Below are 21,050 nucleotides of genomic sequence, written 5' to 3'. Positions count from 1 at the left end.
CATTAGCCATGATTTGCATGGTCTATGAGCTTTCTTGCACAGAAGCTATTGTTTAAAATGAAAAATTATAATAGAACTGGCATGCTGTGTGTTTCAATATTCAGAATTACTTTAATCTACTGGTACTAAATCAGAAGTGGTAAAAGAAATGCCCTACTGTTATTTCACACCACCCTATTATCAGTTATATGCTTCCTTTGATCCAATACTTCACTGTTATGTTTCACTACACATACTGTACTGCCCTGCTAGGAAACTGAGAACAGCCTAATTTTCAAGGGCTAATAAGAATATTTGTGTCTGTGTGCATGTGACTCTATACATATGCCTAAAATGTATAAGATCTATGAATGTATAAGATTTATAAATAGATGGGATTTTACAGAAGCTAATAGTAGCACATGGATGTAGTTTTCTTACATTTCCTCTGATGTGGAAAGAGATAAATGGGCTTCTACAGAGGAAAATCCAGAGAACCAAGCTAGAGGCACTGCCCTGATTCTCCCTCTAAAGTTCTTTCTTATAGCTGACTGTAGGCAAATTCCAGCCTCTTTAGGCTAATGTTTACTTTTTATAAAAACTTTTCCTTCCCAAAATAATCACAGAAAAATGGAAATGTAGTCTTCTCTTCATGCTGGATGACAATTTGGAATTGCTGTAATTATATGCAGCACTTGAGCATGATTTTTTACAAGGCTTTCCTCATACAAACATTATTCTGCAAGAGCAGATAACTCATTCATCTATTTAGGCTTACAACTTTAATCTTACTCTCTTCTTATGTCAATTCTGTGTTGGAAAAATTCCACCAATTTCAAGGGATTTCACCATTGCAAGCACTGAAGAAACCAAACAGTAATATTTAAAGTCATACTAACGATACAGAATTAGCTTTTTCTTAACTACATTATCTATCTATTGGACAATATTCTCTTTTTAGCTAATTAAATTATAATAACTACACAGAGTACAGACCCAATAAGACTTCAAGCTTCTTTGATCTAAGATGGAATGCAACACCTAAATCTTACTTGGTTTTGTTCCTGTTCCAATAGAAATAATTTTTAAAATCTTACACCAAAATAAAACAGCCACGATTGGGTGTGGACAGGGTTACTTAGTAATTACTTTAACTTACCAATCATAGAATCAAAAAATCATTTAGGCTGGCAAAGATCTAAATCGAGACCAACCATTAACCCTGCACTGCCAAGTTCACCACTGAGCCACGTCTCTAAGAGCCACATCTACACATCATCTAAATACCCCTAGAGATGGTGACTCAGGCACTTCCCTGGGCAGCCTGTTCCAATGTCTAACAACTGTTTTGGTGAAGAAATTTTTTCTATTTAAACAAACAAATCTTTAACTACAAATTCTATTTTTAAATATACAACTGTCCCTCTCCATCCTTTCTCTCCCATTCAAGGACGTACTTTGCAGATACCCTAATGCTCTTGTCCTCCAAACAGAGGTGAAACAGATAAAAATAAATAAACTCTTCAGTGTTCTTGTATTTTGCACCAATGGGCCCTCCTATATAAACATTCATATATGCACATATCACAGAGAGGGTCTTAGTACTTGCAAACCAGATGTCTCAGAATGAGTGCAGGCTGCCCAAAAATTATGGAATCCAATCACTGTTAAGAAAATCTTTCTATCTTACCTTGAGACACTCTTCTTGTTTGAAGAGATCCTCACAATCCTTAGCCTGCAGAACAGGAGAATTAAGGCGCTCTTCTACTTCGGACAAGGCTTGCAGAAGGTGAAGAATCTCTGCCAGGTATGTAGAAGGCACATGAGAGGTTTCCACAGTCACAGTTTCAGTCATCACAAAAGTTGTATCTTCACGAACTGTTTGCTAGTACAGATATACAACAGAATGCTTCCTTTAGTTTCTTAACACTAGACAAACTTACAATTTAATGCAATTTCCAGTTCACAACCCAGAAACAATCAAAAGTAACTTCCAATGACAAATGAAGGGAATATTTGAGGTTTCTGGCACAGATAACTCATACTCCACTGGTCTGTTTGAAATGGTAGGTACTGAAATTAATCCATGCAAAAGTGTACAAACTTTTCTTCTCCTACTCTCCAAAAAAATGAAGATAGGAAACAAAAGAGTATCCTGAGATTATGGTGTTATTGAGATTTTAGTGCTAGCCCTTTAATTTTAAATCATCACACCTTTTTAAAAAGTGTCCTTCATTATAGAAATTCCATGCATGCCACATCTAGAATACTAAATCACTTCAAGGTGTCAATTAAATAATGATTTGTGTAATAGACACAATTCCTTAAGTTGCAACACAAATCAACTATGTCGACTTTACACTTTCAACATTATTCTAAAACCTTTCTCTTTAAAGTAGCAAGTGTAATTTGGAAATCTGTGATTTGAAACGTATTTAATGCATTAATATTTCTAAAAAAACCCAACACCCAAAACCAAAACCAGCAAGTTACCTCTTCAGGAAGCTAGGAATTTTTTGTTTTGTTTTATTTTTAATCTGGAAAAATATGAAATAGACACCCTATTCTGAAAGCACATGCATACACCAAATGTAAGGACATCCCGGAATGTTTTAGTTCCAAGAAGACTTTTTACCTATGGCATTTGGAAACATATTGACATATAAGGTGACAAAAAAAGTGACTGTTCATATAAATTCTCTATATTTCTGATTTGATATGCTAATGGATCACAGATAAAAAAGTAATACTAAAAGTGTATTTTGGAGCAGGGAGATCTGTAATAGCTTCTTTTAGGTAAACTCCAAACCCTGGATCACCTGCATGTCTGTTAGAAAAGTCAAAATTTAAGATATCAATTATTTGTGGTTTGGTAAGCATAAGATAGTTTTGTCACATCACAGAGGATTCCTAGTGTGGGACCAAGATCCTTTGTGTTTGATGTCTGTCTTCTCAAAAATATAAGCTTTACTTATTGAGGATCTCAAAGAACATTTAAAAGTAAGTGTTGGTAGACTTCCAAAAATTTAGATGCTTCAGTCCTTACTGATAATCATGGATTTTGGAGCCATACATGTGAAAGATAATGGATCAATGGTCCTGAAGAAAACAATATCACTACCTGGCTACACAGTATGCAAAAAAAAACAAATACAAGCACACACTACCTCAGCAAGGTGTCTCATTTTAATTCATGACATATTTCTCTCTTCAGTTACCGAGCTGAGTCATCTGGTTCTTAAATTTTTTTAGAGTCTTAAAATATGCATATGCACACTCTAGAAGATATATGCATATCAGATATAAGGCCCATAAAGTTATCTGTAGACTTGTGTTATTCTGTTCCATTTCTTATGCAAATTTAATTGCTTTGCTTACACTTTTCTCACTAAATGACTTTTCTCAGTACATCTGCTAACACTGAAACCTCTCTAATTAACATACTACTGCTATAATTTTTATTATTTAAAATAAATTGCTTTAAAAAATTGTGTTTGCCTCGCATATGTTTCAGGAATCACATGCTCTGCAAAAATAACAGTTTATTCCAGTAAAGCTAAAGAAAAAGCTGTCCCAGTTGATTAGAAAATGGGAGAATTTTGACAGGCCACTGAGGCCTTTATGCAGCAATATATTTTAATTCCTCAAGACTAACTGTGACACTCCTAAAGAGTGTCACAGACACTCTTCAGACCCATATAAGGAACATTTAACTATAATTTTATTTTTATTTTCGACTGAGAAGACAGACTATTTCTATTCACAGTAATGCAAAGAGCATGCTAGGTGTGCAAGGTTATTCACTCCAAAAGAGGTCACATGAATATGTAAAGTGACATACAAAATATAATTTGTTTCTATAGTCGTATTAGTCTATATTTTCAACCCAAATTTAGGCTAATAACTATGTATTTACTCATTTGTACACATGTATGTATATGTGTGTACATAAAACCTCTGCCCTCTTGCTCTAGACAATTCCTGAAACTACATAAAAGTCAAGCTGAAATCTGATGTGTAAGCAGTTCATGGATATCATGTTTAATTATTTATAGTGGCAAAATTCAGTATCTTTTAATCACTGTTACAGAGAAAAATGGGCTGTATGTTACCATATATTCACACTGTCTTTACAGGAAAATTTACATTCCTATTTCTCACGGCTGGATGATTACTTGTATAGTTATACAATTTTTTATATTATGTAGATAAACTGGAAAGTACTACCAGATAAATAAATAAACAAAAAAATAAGTTGATATTTAAAAGTGAAGGCCTATCAGAACCTGCCCTCATGTTTTGCTACGTTATTTATTACCTTATTCTAAAAATAGTCACAGTCAAAATTAATTAGTTTCTGAATGCTATTTGAATGAAAGAGTTGAAAATGTGATGCTACTTGAGAAATTAGAGATTAAGTATCTTTGATTTTAATGGGGTTTTCAACAGGTCATACGTGTTTCTTTCCCTCTGTATTTCCTTCACTGAGAGTAGAATGATAGAACCCAAGGCAGAAGTTGGAATATGGCAGTAAGGAATAGAGGGTAGGCATATCAGAACTAATTTCAATCAGCAAAGAAAGGGAAACATTTTATCTTGTCCCTATGTTTTCTGGAATTGTCTAATCATAGAAGACACAATCTTATATTCTTGACAAGCATCTTTATTAGAAATGCGAAGCTGAAATTGAATCATATCCCAATATTGCAATGTAATTGAATCATATCCCAACATAAACCCAACATTGAGAAAAAAATTGCAAAAGGAGATCATAGCAGCTGGGAGCCACTACTATTAAAAATAATAATAATTCAGTAAAAATATATGTAATTGCTAATGCCAAAATTGCCCCTAAGAACTGTGGTAGGTTAAGATTTTATAAGGATTAAAAATAAATAAGAAAATGGAGATTAAATTTTTATAAAACTGTTTAAAAATGGGTTTGAGTAAGTTGAATCTGATAAAGCGGGAGAATGCATTACAGAGTTACTTAAAAATACTTAAACCAAAATAATATTAAAATATATAATACAAGTAAACTGTTAAGAGTGATTGGTAAATGTTGGGTAAATGGCCATTTCCTATATTGCTATTTCTTTAAAATAAAATTTTAGTGATAATAATTTATTTTCTATTTTTCATTGGTTATCAATGATAAGACTGCTGCGCAAATTATTTATAGTCTCTGAAAAAAACTCAGCTTATTTTGGGTAAAGTGTGACTTTTCAGGCATAGCTTTTTACCAAGCATTATCAACTCTAGAACAGTAAACTGCATTTTCTTCCCCCTCATTACATATTTTTAATTAAGGGTCAGGATCTTTCCACAAACATGACTCTAACTACACTGATTTTATTGATAGCTATCATGTCCTACCAGGTACAACAGAAACACAAGAAATTTGGGCAAACAAAACAGCAACAAAAAAAAACTAGCAAAAAAGTAGTACAGAAATAATGCAGGGTTTGCCCACAAAATCATACACCTTCTCCAAAGAAACACCTGTGATCATTATTGCCTACATCTAGCACAGTATCACCTGGTGGGATCAGATCTAACTAGACTTGGAAAATGCTTTTAATTTCCTTTTAACAGTGGGAAACTCAGTGTTAAAGCAAATTTCACTGGTCTCAGTACATCCATTTCTTTACTCTTCCCGCAGAGGGAATAATCCCAACATCACTTTTGCTGTTCAGGAATTTACACCCAGAAAGCCTCCAACTTTTTTGCATAAGATCCTGACAACTGTTCCATTTTGGGTCCCTTCTTACAACAGGCCTCCAAACTCATAGAGACCTTACTATCTGTGCTTTTGATTGAATAACTTCACACAAACAGAACACGTGGGAGGAATAAAGCAGCAAAACACTCCCATCAGCTCTACTGTACCACAACACTGCTCCTAGTAGCATCCTGGTGAGAAATTCAGGAAAAACAAATAAATGTGCCTCTCCCTGAAGTGAAACACTCAAGAAAGTATTATTTACAGGCAGTGCTGAGACATATCAGCATGTAAAAAGTCAGTGATCTCTCCAGAATAAATAAAGGTGTGCTACACATGAGAAAAAAGAAGCAGACAGCGGACACCTTCTGGACAAGGGCAGTGATACCTCAAAGAGCCCAATAGACTTTGGAACAGTTGCTTTTTAAAGCAAACTGTGAACCACATGGTATTTGTTAGCCCATGTTTACCATCAAACAAAGAATTAAACACACAAAAGTATGATAAAATGCTGTCAGAGATCAATAAATCCACTTTCAAGTACATGTTTATAAACAAGCTTTTATTCATCTGCTCCTATGCCAACTGTGAGTGGTGATATCATCTAATATTTAGAAAAATAAATTCTGTCTTCTGTGCTGCTAGCATATCTTACCTGTAAGTGTGTATATATGTAGGAAGAAGATCAAAATTATACTGCTAATATGGAATTGTCAAAATTAGATTGGATGTCCTTAGTCAATCACAAACAAATTATCTATCAGTATAAAAAGAAGCATCTCTTTCAAGTACAGAGAGACTGAAATCCTGAATATAGGATTAAAAATATATAAATTCCTTAATTTATACATTCCATGAAGGCAAGGCCTTAAAATGCACTTGGTAGCAATAAAATCTACTTAAATATTGAAAAAAAATTCATATTTTCAAGTAAGAACATAAGTATTCTCACATATATATGATTTTTCTAGTGATGGATGGTTGCAGTCTACAAAATCCTGCATGTTGCAACACTCAAACCATTTAGTTTAATGCTTGTATCTGATTTCATCTGTGAGTTATACAAAAAATAGAAACTTTAAAAATACACATGACTATTTTCAGCACTGTTCTTGGACAGAAAGTGCTTTATGTCTTCCCAACACTTCACTGCTAAGGCATACCTTAGCAGTTGAAAAATGCTGCAGTTTTTATTCTATGATAAATTGAATCTTTTTGATCCATACATAAAATTAAATAAAGCCAGTTAAAATGAAGTTATTCCTAATAATAGCACAAATTAGAAAACATTTCAGTAAACTTTAGATTATAGAAATAGAAATAGAAAATTGAAGGCTTTGATTTTGAAAACTGCCAATCAACAGGCATCAACCAACATGAAATTATTTCCACTCATATTGTTTTATTTATCAACTTCAAAACTTGATTGAAATGTGACAGTTTTCTCCATAAGAAAAGGTCTCTTCCGTGCATGTATAAGCTTAAATAATGGGACATCTCCCAAAACCTCAGACAGTTCTGCTACAGTCTGATCAGTGCATTATTTTCACACTTAGATGGAGTGGGGAGGAAGAGAGAAAGATAGAGACAAAAGCTATAACAATTAATTTAAGACATTAATTCCAGAGTATCCATAGTTCTTTGGTTTTCTTGTTTTTCTTACCGCAGGGTAAGAAAAACATGTAGAGTTTAAAAACTGTGGTAGAGCATTTTGGTGCCACAGCCAGTTCTTTGTGTTCCTAACGCCCTCGTGCCTTCAGAGCCCTCCAAGACATCAAACACACTTGGTCAAGTAGTAAAATAAACACCTTTGGCAATCCCTCCTTCAGTTGCTTAACAATACATTTGTTTTATCCTGGCTTAGATAACTGCCTCTAGATATGGACTGTCCTCAGGCTGAGGCTGTGCTGCACACTGAACTTAGCTGCAGCTTATTTGGAAATCTGCACATCTCTCCTTACTAAAGACCCGCTAATATTCACAGAAATAAGAGACTTAAGCCGAATTGGAAATTGTAGCAGTTCTGCTGTTAACTTTTAACTTGACAACTTCCGTTTGTATCTACTTGTTAAGCAAAGAGAAAACGAAATTCATTTGAACTATGATGAGACTGGCCTATAAGACTCTTATATACATGATAGAAGTAATTTTTTTTCAGAAAATAGAAGAAAAAATAAAAACAGAGCACTGTGCATCTTATGCCAAAGCTGTAACGTTACCATGTCCTGAAGAAAGTAGCTTTATGGCATTACTGACTAATTGTAACTACAGGGATTTAGAAAGTGTCTCTTGTTCTAAAATAAATTGTCCATATACCTTAAGTACTTCTGATGAAGATTGCATATGTGAATCTTAGCAATTGCCTTACAGCAGAACTGACAAAGAAATCTGTATGTCTGTCATGAGACTTTAAAAAAGGTATTTGCAACATGGAATTATTAAATTCATTAAAGATTATACATCATAAGCATTTACCAAACACTGCTCAGATCACATACAGTCACTAGCATTTTGAGGGGAGATAAGCCTTTAGCTCCTTTAACTACCAGTGAGTCAGAAGAGATAGCCATTATCAGTACTAGAAATCAGTAAAGAAGGAAATACTTAGGTACTCACATTTTGGAATGAAAAAAGTCAGAACACATTGCAAAAGCTACATCCTAGGCTGGTTCTCAACAGGTATTTTAAAATGGTATTTAGAATTTTAAAAGGCTTTCACTGGAAAATACTTTTCTAATTGATTTATATGTGTTACCTTCTGGTAGACAAAGCACATTTAAAAGTTTTTGGAGGGTGATAAGCTCTAGAGATGAAACAGTGACTATAGTGACAGAACTGTCTTCTACACAATATGCAGGAAGTTAGCCTTATTAAGAACAGATTTTGGTCAATGCCAACTATTTAATGGCTGCTTTATTAAGACTAGAGAAGTACATAACCTTAGACAGCATTTATGTGTGAAGCTTTAGGGCTGTCTTGAATAATAGTATATGTAACTCTACTGACTGATCATCATGAACTCATTTATGTCAAATAAAGCTATGTTAGAATACAGTCTATTGATATCTAAATTGACTAAACCATTTTGAAACTGATTTGTGATGTTAGCTTTCCAGTTATTTATGCAAACTACATCTGTTAGATAATGTTGACATAATTTAGAAAATAAACTGAAAATGACATTAAAGTACCACATTCATGATGAATGCTAACAGCTTCAAAGTGCAAAGTTCTAACCTTAAACTCTGACACCTTTCAGAAATGTTAAAAGGTATTACCTAATTATTTTCCGTCTTTAATCTACATTTATAAAGACACAATCATACATAATAGGTTTTGTCACTTGGGCTATTTTTGTTACTTCAAGATATAGATTTTTTTTTTTTATGTAAATGAAATTGCTGTCAATCCAGCAGTTTTGAAAACTAAATAAATATACACACATAGATATTCAGCACTCACACTGTACAGTTACAAATCTACTTCCTTCTGCAACTTTGTGTGTATACTCAGATGCATCCATGAGAAAAACCCAAACAAAAAAACCCCACCAAAAAACGAAAAACCCCATGAGTAATGTTGACATTCTGAATTGTAGACAAGAGATAAACATCATCTCTTCAAAAGATGCTGTTACTTAAGGCCAGATCACTCTGCAGCAGGTCTTTTCCCTTATTATTTATAGCCAAATAATTTTGACACCAAAATCCCCACCATGTAATTTATTATGCTAATAAATCATAATACACTATATCAGAGAACATAGGATGGTAATTAGCTGCCTTGTTTTCCAAATAACTGTGTAATTAAAAGGACAAATATATTATAGTAGTATAATGCTCAGTTTTGTCAGAAGATAATTAAAAGGGTACAAAACATGTTGTTGTTGCAGAGGATTCTTTAACCAAAGGCTGATGGCCTTGTTTCCATCTCAACCATACAGAGAAGAATAAGAAGAGCCTGTGGTGTGGCTAAGACTGTATTTGTATCACCACTTCATACAACTTAAAGACAACATTTTAAACCTGCTTTAGTTCATGTTACAGCAAGAGTATTCATTCCTATGTGATGAAATAAAGATGTAGAGTTTCACTTTTAAACTTGAGAATGTAATTTAGATTACTTCCCTGAAGTTTATAACAGATAACGAAAAGTGGTAGACAAAAACCTCTTCTGCAAAGTTCTATCATCCACAAAATGGGATTTTTAAACTTAATCCTATTAAAATACCATAGGTTCACAATGATGAGAGTGAATACTGTACAGAATTAACAAGGAAATATGAGATAAGAAAAATATGTTTTAGCAAAACTCAAAATAGCACAGTAAACTGGCCCACTTCTATAAAAAAAGGCTATGTATCCTCTTCACTTAAAATTACCACAACACTGTATACATTCCTTTTAGACACAGAAGGTAAAGTGCCTTTTAAAATACATCTATAAAACTAGCTCTTCTTGAAGTACATCAAAGACAATATCCCCCTTCAGTGGATATTGTTCCATCTTTCCCATACCTCTCTTGTCAGACGGAAAATTAGAGTATTTTAAATACAATTAAACTATTTGGAATATATTTTCTAATACCCATTTCCAGGTCGATGGATGCTAGAAAATGGGTGCAAACATTAAGCTGTGATTCTTTCCCCAATGTTTCTCAATCATCCTCATTTTTTTTGCAGATCACAGTCAAGAAAGCCCAGTCTTTAGCTATGCTATGCAAATCTATTTGTTTAAAAAGCTGCCACTGTCAATGTCAGAAAAGTTAAATGGTGTCACAGGATCACCCCTGGGCTGTTCTTAAGAGATCCAAAGCTCACAGGTGAATTGGATACTAATCCATCATTATATAGTTCTTTTCTTTTGTCCAGTAGGTATTTTTTTGTTTTGCTCTTCTAATGTCTTTCCTCTCACTTATTTATATCTCTCTCTCACACTCATTCTAGGAATAAAGAAGAATTAGTCTGCCCCTTCTTCTTGGCAACCATTACTCCTTTATTTAACCCAAGAAACATTTAAGCAGGGATAAGAGAAGAAATTCACTTCATTACACTGCTCCTGATTTTGAGAACCATGGAAAACAACAATTGAAAACAATGGTAGTACATTGCCACTGAAGTATCCATGTTATTTAGATGCAGACAGATAATTAGGACATCAAGTCCTGTGTTTATCTGTCATAGATTTATGTCAATTAATGACTGATTTATATTTTGTAAAATATTTTGATATATAAATATATTTCAACAGTTAAAAAAATTAAATTTAATTAAATTAATTCAATAGAGCTCCACAGGGAAATAATAACTCAAAACTGCAAGATGCCCTTAAAACACTGGACTTCAACAAACTCGTGAATTTCATATGTAAACTTGACCAGTTTAATCTGGTTCCAGAAGTTGATCACATACTCTCTCACCTGAATTCCTCATCCAGTTGAGAAACAGGCATTTTGAATTTGCGAATGCTTTACAGAATCTTAAGCAGAATAATGTTTTTTATTTGGAAAAATGAAGCTTCTGTTAGTTCACAGTAAGTACTAAGAGTGCTGGTACTTTATCCATGTTGCAGGTAACTATTGAACTGCTCAGACTAAATCACTTACCTTATAAAAATAAATGCATGTTTTGTATAACTATTTTCCTTATTCATTCTTGTTCAATACATAGTCTAATTGGTATGGAAAAGACAGTGTCTCCTGATGTTTATCATTTGATCAATATTAATATCTTTCTCTGTATGGCCAAAATCCAGGCCCAAATATTTCACTAGTAAAATGACCATAAATTTCAATAGAATGTTTGTGTGTAATAAAATTACTGAAATGACTTAGATAAGCCTTTTTCCTTGTATGTACATCAATAGATACATAATTTTGACAGATTGCAAGTGACTCTCTTGTCCTAAAAATACTCTGGTTTCCTATTTACAGCATGCATAGTTCAGATGAGAGAGGAAAACTAAAAGACCACCACATAAAACTGCAGAAAGAATGTTGAACAGCTTGATAAAATATGGTAATAGGACATATGAAGTAAGAATTTAGAGTGTAGGCTCTGCACCTGTGTTGATCTAGAAAATGTTTTCTCACAATAAAGGCCTTCAGTACTCCACACTCAGAGTAATTTCAGTCAGCTCAGGAAAATCTAAACTGAGCCATGATACAAACATGCTCAGAGACTGATGAAAGCATTGAAAAATTCTTTTTCTATAAAACAGACATTAAGTAAAACTAATTTAGTTAAATGTAATCAACATAATAATAACTGATTTTGATTCTGACTTGAATTAAACTATCCCAATCTAGCTTTTTCTCTGCAACAGATAACTATTGTCAACACCCCGGAAGAGTGACATAAACTGTTGCTGAAAAACAGTAACTGAAAGATTTTAAGGTACTGTTTTTAGAGGTTTAGACTGTAGCAGAGGGAATCAACAACTTCTGAAAACACTGTGTGACTGCCAAGGCTTAATGATTTCAGATTCTGCAGAGAAATTTTAGAAATAAATGTCCATTTACCTCTCTAATGTTACAATTTTTACTGTTTTTTTTTTTTTAACAGATGTGTAATTTTAGTATGCAAAAATTTCAGTTTGCACTAGGATTAAATTTTAATGCCTTGCTTTAATGGCTTGCTTTTTGAAGAGTACCTTACGCTTTCATGAATAGCAAAGGGATTATGGCTAATCATAATTTTAAAACATTATAGTAAAATATTCCACTCTTTAGTAAGCTATTTGAATTTCACAACTGAAATTACTACAAACTGATTTCAAATGGAAATTTTTAGCTGAAATGAAGTAGAACATCTAACTTGTCTTAGAACAGAAATTATAATTCTGACTGCCTGAAAATCTGAATTTTCTGCCAACTGTTTATTTTGCCACATGTGAATAAAGACATTGTGTGAGAGAAGAATCTTGCAAGACAACAAGGACTCAATTTTTTTTTTTTCCACTCAGTGTCATTTTTGGTTTTGTGCAGTTGCATTTCTGTGTTTGTGTACCATGTTTAACCTCTGAAAGCAATAAACCCACCTTTTTCCCTATAGAATGTCACATCGAGGACCACTACACCAAATTGATTAATGTCTCAAAAATGTCATTAAACAGAACATGAAGTGTTTGAGGTAATATAACTGCATCTCATTCTATCATCAAAAGTGGTGACAGAAAATCCCATTTTATAAATATACACCCATATATACTTGTCAATTAGTTGTTGGATATTTACTGCTACCTATCTGTAAGACAATCAGGATTATACAAGAATCTGCCATGACAGAGAGAATAAATTCTTATAAGGTCATGGTTTCTATATCTTTCTGACAGATCTTCCCAACAGATATTGGGGAAAAGTAAAATCCAGGGGAGAATGATAATTTTAATTTCACACTTTGATATCAAAAATGTACTATCTCCAACAAAGGTAAGAAATGCAAATCTGTCATTAAGCAACATAATTAAAGGTTTTCTTCAGTGCAGTCTTGCTATGTTTATTCAATGAAGCATAATGGATTGCAAGATATACAGTACAACTAAATCCTCATTGATTTATAATAACAACCTTCAGTTGTTAAATAACTGTTATAGAATACATCATCAATTATAAATAAAAATGCAGCTATTTCTTTTGTTTTAAAGAAAAAAATCAATTTTATATTTTATTGTATGGTTTTATTCAGTTGGTGGTTAACAGAAAATCTCTGCGAAAGATATTTTTGCTGGTATATGCATGTGTTCAAATGAATAGTTTGAATTTTCATTTTTCTTTTGTATTTTAAAATCTTTCACAAACAATTAGTGAATCCTCACAACATCCCTGTGAGGTAGGTACTTAAGCTGCTTAAAAAAAAGAAAAAACTCTTGAGAAATTCTCTTTCACTGATTCAGCAAAGTCAAAATAATAACAATTACAAGGCAGTTGCACTTTGCACTCTGATTTTAGTAATGAAAATACACTGCCCCTCTCAAGTTTCAGTAGCTTCTATATAACCTCCAAAATATTTCATATGAATATCACCTCAGTCACGTCAAAACAGCAAGATATTTTTCATGAGAAATGAGGATACAGTAATTGTCCTGTGTACATGTAACTTTCACTGAATGACCTTATTCCCTAGATAAATTCTAGCAAGCATCCTTCTTGCATGGAATATTTGAGAATATTAAAAAACTTAACCTTAGAAGGTTATATATTATATAAATTATATTTCTTAACAATATAAACATATATAATGGTTACATGACTTTGAAAAGCTGATGAGTGTATTCCTCTGAGGAATTAAAAAAACATATGTGCTTATGTATCTACCTTACATATTTTATATAAAAATATGCTAATATAAAGTTTATTGATCTGCTAGTAAAATTTTATAATGGATATATTCATCTCCTGTCATGGTAGGTGGTTGGTGACATAAAAAGCGCATTGACAGCAGAATGTTTTTACATAAATTGCATGCACAATCTGACCCCGTACTTGCTTATCAAAGGAGCAAATATATTCATTATAAAAAAGAAGCCAACTCATTTACAAGACAAAGTGAAGCCTGCTCTAGCTCCATGTCAATATAAACAATTTGCACCTGATTACATCCATCAAGTTTAATATAAACCATAGTAATCTGAAGAGTGTAATCAGATGGAACAAGATTTAATAACATACAAACCAAAGTTAATGTTTCTCTGATTGTTTCCATTAACTGCATAACTGTCCAAAGTATTAGTTTTACATATACATTATTTAATATTAGAAAAGTTAAAAATACACAATATAATACATTATATAGAGGAATATATTTCTCAAAAGGTTATACATAGTGCTGATTTTTGGAACTTTTTTCATTTTTTAAAGCATACTTTATATCAATTAAAAGTAACACTTCATGTCTTTAAAATTTCATTATCCTGTCAGTATGTTTTCTCTGCAATCTAGGTGCATTTAAAAATAAATAAATAACATTGTATTTTGATGAAACACCCTTTATCCACTAGCACCTTAAGATTACAGAAGAGCACATAAAGCAACAAATTCCTTGAGAGCAGGTCTCATCTTTCTTCATAAAGCCCAGAAGACAATAAGCAGAGTAGTAGGAATAGCAAGGCAAAACCTTGTAAGTGCAAAAGCGACCTCTGGTAACCTTCTAAGTGGGTAACACTGAATACATATTTTGATCATAAATCTGGAATAGTGAAAATTTCCCTTTTATTTATCCAGTTACCGCAGCATTTATAAACAAGTAAGGATAATTACATTTTATATACAACTAAACAAAATCAGAAGACATGAAGATGGTTCATAAAATTATGTTTTCAACCTGTCAAATTTAAAGGTACACTTCCTTACAAAAACTTTTTCGAGAATTCAAGCATTTGAAGAAGAGGTCATGTATATATAGTGTCATAAAAATTTTTCAAGTCACTTCCTAAAGTGAGTATAACATGTTATGGACAAATAAAAAAAACCAATTAAAATTGGCATGGGATGGGTAGTTTGGAAAAGACAATTTTTGTGTTTCACATGTTCAGTGAACCAAATAGATGTATGGCAAACTAATGTTTTTAAACTGATAAATGTTATGGAAAAATAATGAGGCAACAAAAATAAACACAAATTTTTCATTGCTGAGTTTTTTCTTATTGACTGATATAACTTAAGGGCAATTTTAAGACAAAAGTAGAGCACTATTGTATTGGAGTATATAAAGATTCCCCCACTTGCAGACAATAGGGTTTTTCTTATTAATATCTGAAGAGTTGACACTGACCCTGAAGCTCTCACTGTTAGTAGGATGCTGTTAGTAGTAGCAGTTGCAAACATATGGGTTTGCCAGTAACAACTCACAATTTGTGCATAGTTGAGTCTTCGAAACTGAGCAAATTTGCTCTCAAAATCTTGCCAGCGCTTGCTGAGCTGTATCAGGGTTGGCTCCACTGCTTTTGCAGCCCCATCCTTAGACAAGCGTTCAGCCTGCCTGTGCACCGCATTCAGATCTTCCTTCTTCTTCTCCAATTCTCCACCAATCTCCTAGTGAGCAAAACCAATACAGGGCCCAGGACAGTTAGCTAACTAGATCAATCAACTTGAAATTAGCAAAATACTTCTGTCAGAAAATCCATTTCCATTTTATTGTTACAATTAAAATTTACAGCTATTTCATATCTTATTTTACATTTAAACAAAACAAAGATAATTGAAATTGAAGAACCTTCTTGCAGATGGGCTGTAGAGATACTAACTGCTAGTATTCTCTGAAACTGTTAGCAAAGGCCAACAGTTGCCACATTCAGATTCTTGCTAGTACACTGGGATGGGCAATTGGAGAAAATATTTTCTCAATAAGGGTCAGGATATTCAGGACAAATATTGTTCGAACAGCTTACAAATATATTATTAGACTCTGTAATGTATTAGTTAACTCCTGTTTTACTCTGTGGGAAACTCAACAGAGAATGAAGCAAAGAAAGACGATGTAAAATAAACCAGGAAAATCTTTGACAGTATGTAAATAAATCTATAGACTTTGACAGTGACATATGAGTATGCTCTGATGAAAATGAATGTGCTAACATGAGATAGAGGTCATCCATATATCGGTAAGTCATTTGTTCATCTGGAACAAAGATACACAAAATCAATTACAATTTTTACTAGAAAACATTTGATGCTTCTTAATACATTGCACATTTTTTGTATTACTGATAAAACATTATATTTAGTGTGTTTCAAATTATTTATATAACATTCTGTATAACAAACAAATATAAAATATAGTACAACAAAGAAATGTCAGTTTGAACACAGATAATTAGGGTTTGTTTTACTATATATAGAAATAAGAAGAGAACTGCTAAGTTTTTTATATCTATATTATTGTTTGTTGCATTTGCTGTCTGTTGAACTATCACTCAAAATATCTACCATTGCCAACCCAAACAACATTACCTTTAGCTTCTGCTCATCTTTCTGGTCTGGTAGACCGGCTAACTTTTTCTCAATGTCATCCAGCCATGTCATTAGGTCATCAGCCTGCCTCTTGTACTGATACCATTGATGAGAAATCTCTAAAGCCTTTTTTCTTCTTTGAGATCTCAAGTCCTGTTCACAGTGCAGACATTATTAGAATACAAATTAAAGGCTTATAAAATATGAATTGGCGTGTGTGAACACTGTAGGGAAAAAAGTGTACAAGGCCACTATTTTTTTTCAATTAAATGTTGATATTTAAAGCAAGTATATGAGTAACTGAACATATTTTCATCAGTTCAACAATTTTTGGTTTGTTTGTTTTAAAGGAAGTTACCTAATTCAGTTTTGTTCACATGTTGAATAAACCACTGAGACAGTCATCAATATTCATAGAAGTTAAGACTCTTACATAAATGTCAATATTTTATATAAAACACTTCTGCTCAGAATACTTATTGGACAGATGGAAACACAGCCCACTTAGTATCTAGCCAAAAGGGGGCTTCTGTATTTTGCAGTCTCCTGTGAATTTCTAGCCTGCATGAAACTCTGTAGCTATTCAAATGAATATTGCAATGCAGAAATGTATGCAAAGACAACTTTCCTTTTTCTAAATTAAATACCACGTATATAATAAATGTCTTGTGTTTATAACTCCACTTTATAAGGTATTAAAATTTCTCTTGAGCAGGAAGGTAAAGAATGTATGATTTTTCCCCCTATAAATGTTATTAAACACATATTTGCTTCAGCTGCTTAACTTTGCTTGCAGAGAATTGAGAGAATACTTTAATTACTAAAACTTCTTATTAAGAAGTAAATTTAAAAATTCCTGGTACATTTTCTATAAAAACACTCAGATGAATTTGCCTCAACAATTGTTGAATTTTGTTTGGCAAGGGTGAATGCCTTAACTGAGTCACCCAAAGGAAAATCTATCACTCTCTTCCATAAAACAGCCAGCAAGGATCTGGTCAATAGCATAGGGCTAGAAATATTGTTCTTATTTCTCCAACATAAAAGTTACGAATTGCTTCCATTTAGCTTGGAACAGTTGAAGACACACCTAATAGATTTCAAAACAATAGTATATTCCAGCTATCCTTCTCCTGAATTCACACAGACCTGTAAAATTTTAAGAATTGGAATGAAATCCACAGGAAAGGAAAGAGGCTGCTTAAAAGTAAGTAATAATAAGATGTAAACATGCCATGTTCCCCAAACCAAGGACAACTTAATCAAAATTATCAAAAGAAATTAAAATTCTACTTGTTGATGAGATAAAAATTCTTCTATAGTAGCCAAGAGCCTACAGCTCCAGGTAAGTGACCAAGGTGACTCTGCAACTGTAAGATTCTATCTTTCCTCACTTCTATTTTTCCATGGAAAGACAACACTTCCAATTACACTTAATAGCTGGCCCAAATAGGTCTCACCATGTGTGTTTCTAGGAACAACACCATACAGTTATACCTCCAGGACTGTGGTAAACCAGAATTTTCATATGCAGTTTTGGTTTCCAGCCTCTCAGCTGCTCGGTCCATTGGTACCACCCACACTGCTCTAGAGTGGCTGAAGAATCCTTGTAACTGAAGAATGCAGTGTGTAAATATTTTACTAAAGGAGAAACCAACTCATTCATGGCCAGAAGTATGTTATGCAACTGAGAATATAAGTTTGTGATAACTGATTTAATCTTGACTGCTGTTGGAGAAATATAAAACACACATCATATATTAAAAAAGGGATTATCAAAGCAATCATTATTGTCCAAGTGGCAATCACACAATTGTAATACTGTGGATGAGACAGTACTTAAGATGGAGATCGTAAAATGCTTTCTGCAAGGCATCAAGAGAACTGCATAAGAAAATACATCTGTAGCCAAATAGTTTCAGGTTACTCATCTCTAAACAGTAATGAAGACTCATTTAACAAAACAGTGCCCTGAAATGAAGACAAAAATGGTTTTAGTAGCATGTGCTTATAATTGTAGCTCCTATACCTTGAGGGCATTATGTTTAGTCCGCAACAGCTGTTGTTTTGTCTTTATTTCCTCACGTTTTCTCTCGTCTGTGACTCCCTTTTGAAGCCTGTCGCCCCTTTTCAGCAATTCTTTCACTGTGCTCTCATCCTCTTCACTCTGAGTTTAAAAAAAACCCCACAAAATAACGTGCATCTTAATCTAATTATTACTTAAGTACTAAGAGATACAGGCATACTAAAATATCTTCCCTCTGCTAAAGTAGGCATGTAACAGCTACTTGTAGTTCTATATTGAAGATCGAGTAACTTATACTTGCTTTCTGCAACACATGTAGTCACTTGAAGGATAAAAGAAAGACAGCACTGAAAACCTACACGTTTGATGTTCAACTTTATGCAACATCCAGGATAACAGGATGAAAACATTAAAGGTCAAAAGGTAAAATATATTTTACTTTAAAGCAAAAAGAATAGCTATATCTAAAATATTTCAAATTACTGTCAGATTGAAAGTGCCAGTACAGCAGGAGACCATGCAATTCCTGACCATTCCATGTATCATCACTTTGCAAACCAGTTATTCTGGAAGGAAAAATGGTGTCACTAAATATTTTTTATGCAGAAGTTGAATCTGTGCCACAGCTTCTGGGAGTGTCTTGCACCACACTGAACATTTGGATGTAAAGAAAGGGAACCAAATATGCTCAAGCAGTGGAAATCGCCCCTTCAAACTTGATTCACTTAGAATTTACTTATTGATTCACTTGGAATTCACTTAGAATTTACCACTGCAGTACACGCTGCCTTAACTGTTATTTTTCCTGCATAAATGAAAAAAAGTCCTGTAAAGATTCCTTCCAGCACTGACATAAATAGACATCTTGAGGAATTCCTTAGAAGGGAAATAATATTGAGTCTTTACATTGGTTAGAAACAAATATATATTTGATCTTTCTGAGGATTCATGAAAAGCAGGTTTTAAAGATGAATCTCCATTATTGCACAGCCAAGAAATGTTATCTCTCTGAAAATCACTTTGGAGAAAACATACCACAATGGCAATAATAGCAAAGAACAGCAATATTTAACTTCTCTTTTCTCTTTTTTTCCCCCTAATATACATAAATGATTTTACTCTTTGCAGTCAGCAAACATGAGTAATAAAGCCTACGACAGTCAAAAAACTAGTAAATTGCATGTTATAAGAAGATTGGTTAAGAAAAAATTAGCAAGTAACATTCCTTTTGATTAGCATTTATTTTTAGTGAATGTATTCTTTTACTATATTGCCCATTTAGATACATCATTCTGACTTTCCTTGGTCTTCATGCTGCTACAGAGATTTTAATATTCATTCCCTATTCTCTAATACTGCTGGTACTATATACAACCCATAGATAATATTCCTGGTCTGCTTAGTGTTTTCATAAGGATCAATTTTTTTTTTTTTCTGATAAACTAGAAATTAAGTTAGCACTAAAAATTTTAGTTAATGCTAATTTGGGACTTTTGATTTTATAATATATTAACATAGTAAAATTTTGCCCAAGTTATATCTAAAGATCCTAACACAAATATGGGTTTCTAATTTTAACTCAGGTTTCTTCATCTCCATGTCTGGTTTGCTCAGACTTCCATTTCAGCCAAATTACCATATCTTTATTGAAGTCCTCCTCTTTCAGATTCACTCCCTGCTGAATTTCAACCTCCAGTGGTTCAAGCATTTTTTGTATATCGAAGTCAAATTGCTCCAATTCCTTCACAGGAATGAAGGGCTAAAATGGGAGAAATACAAGGATTATTTATTTAAAGCACACAATAGTTTTATAAGAGACATAAATGAAAAGAGACATCTGTTCTATCCCCCCATTGCTAAAATAATGGTAGACTTTCCATCACACTGAAAATTATCTACACCATACAACTCAAAGTACCCAAAGATACAAGTAAAGATAAGAATATATGTAGAATTTCCATGCAAGTAAACAAAAGAATTTTATGGTGAGTGAAAATGAAAAGAGAAAAAAAAGATAGTTTCCAATCTGTGTGTAAGAAAAGGTGCAAATAAAAGGTGTAATATAAAAATTTGTCTAAAAAAAAGATGTTTACACTATTTGGTTAAGTCTGGTTTGTCAGAAATCATTCATACATCAACAAGCAATACATTAAGATGAAAAAATCCTACTATTACCAATTGAGAAAATTTAATGATACTCTGGTTCAGTTTGAAATGATTGCTCTCTCACAAAAAACAGCAAAAGTGCCAGGGTGAATTATACAAAACAAAGACAAAATCTCTGTGTAAGACATTCCTCTAATAATATTATATAACATATTGAAAAAAAACAACAAAACTTCACCAGAACAGCTTCGGTTTCAAAAGTCTCAACAA

At 33.0% G+C, this 21,050-nt stretch overlaps 1 protein-coding gene across 11 annotated transcripts in view; it reads right to left on the bottom strand.

The window, feature by feature from the left end:
• Positions 1 to 21,050, bottom strand: part of DMD (dystrophin) — a 922,945-nt gene that overhangs the window by 586,050 nt on the left and 315,845 nt on the right. For 10 of the 11 annotated variants that reach the window (XM_032679549.1, XM_032679551.1, XM_032679556.1 and 7 more), the window contains 5 exons: positions 20,311 to 20,433; positions 18,678 to 18,815; positions 16,649 to 16,801; positions 15,548 to 15,730; positions 1,670 to 1,864 (listed from right to left, as the gene is read on the bottom strand). In XM_032679549.1, coding sequence (XP_032535440.1) covers positions 1,670 to 1,864; positions 15,548 to 15,730; positions 16,649 to 16,801; positions 18,678 to 18,815; positions 20,311 to 20,433 — 792 coding nt within the window. The remainder of the gene's footprint in view (positions 1 to 1,669; positions 1,865 to 15,547; positions 15,731 to 16,648; positions 16,802 to 18,677; positions 18,816 to 20,310; positions 20,434 to 21,050) is intronic. The other variant, XM_032679558.1, reaches the window with a different exon arrangement.

The sequence above is a fragment of the Chiroxiphia lanceolata genome, chromosome 2 (assembly GCF_009829145.1).
Source record: "Chiroxiphia lanceolata isolate bChiLan1 chromosome 2, bChiLan1.pri, whole genome shotgun sequence".
Taxonomy (NCBI): Eukaryota; Metazoa; Chordata; class Aves; order Passeriformes; family Pipridae; genus Chiroxiphia; species Chiroxiphia lanceolata.
Note: the sequence above shows the minus strand (reverse complement) of the source record. Positions and strands in the feature narration are given on the sequence as shown.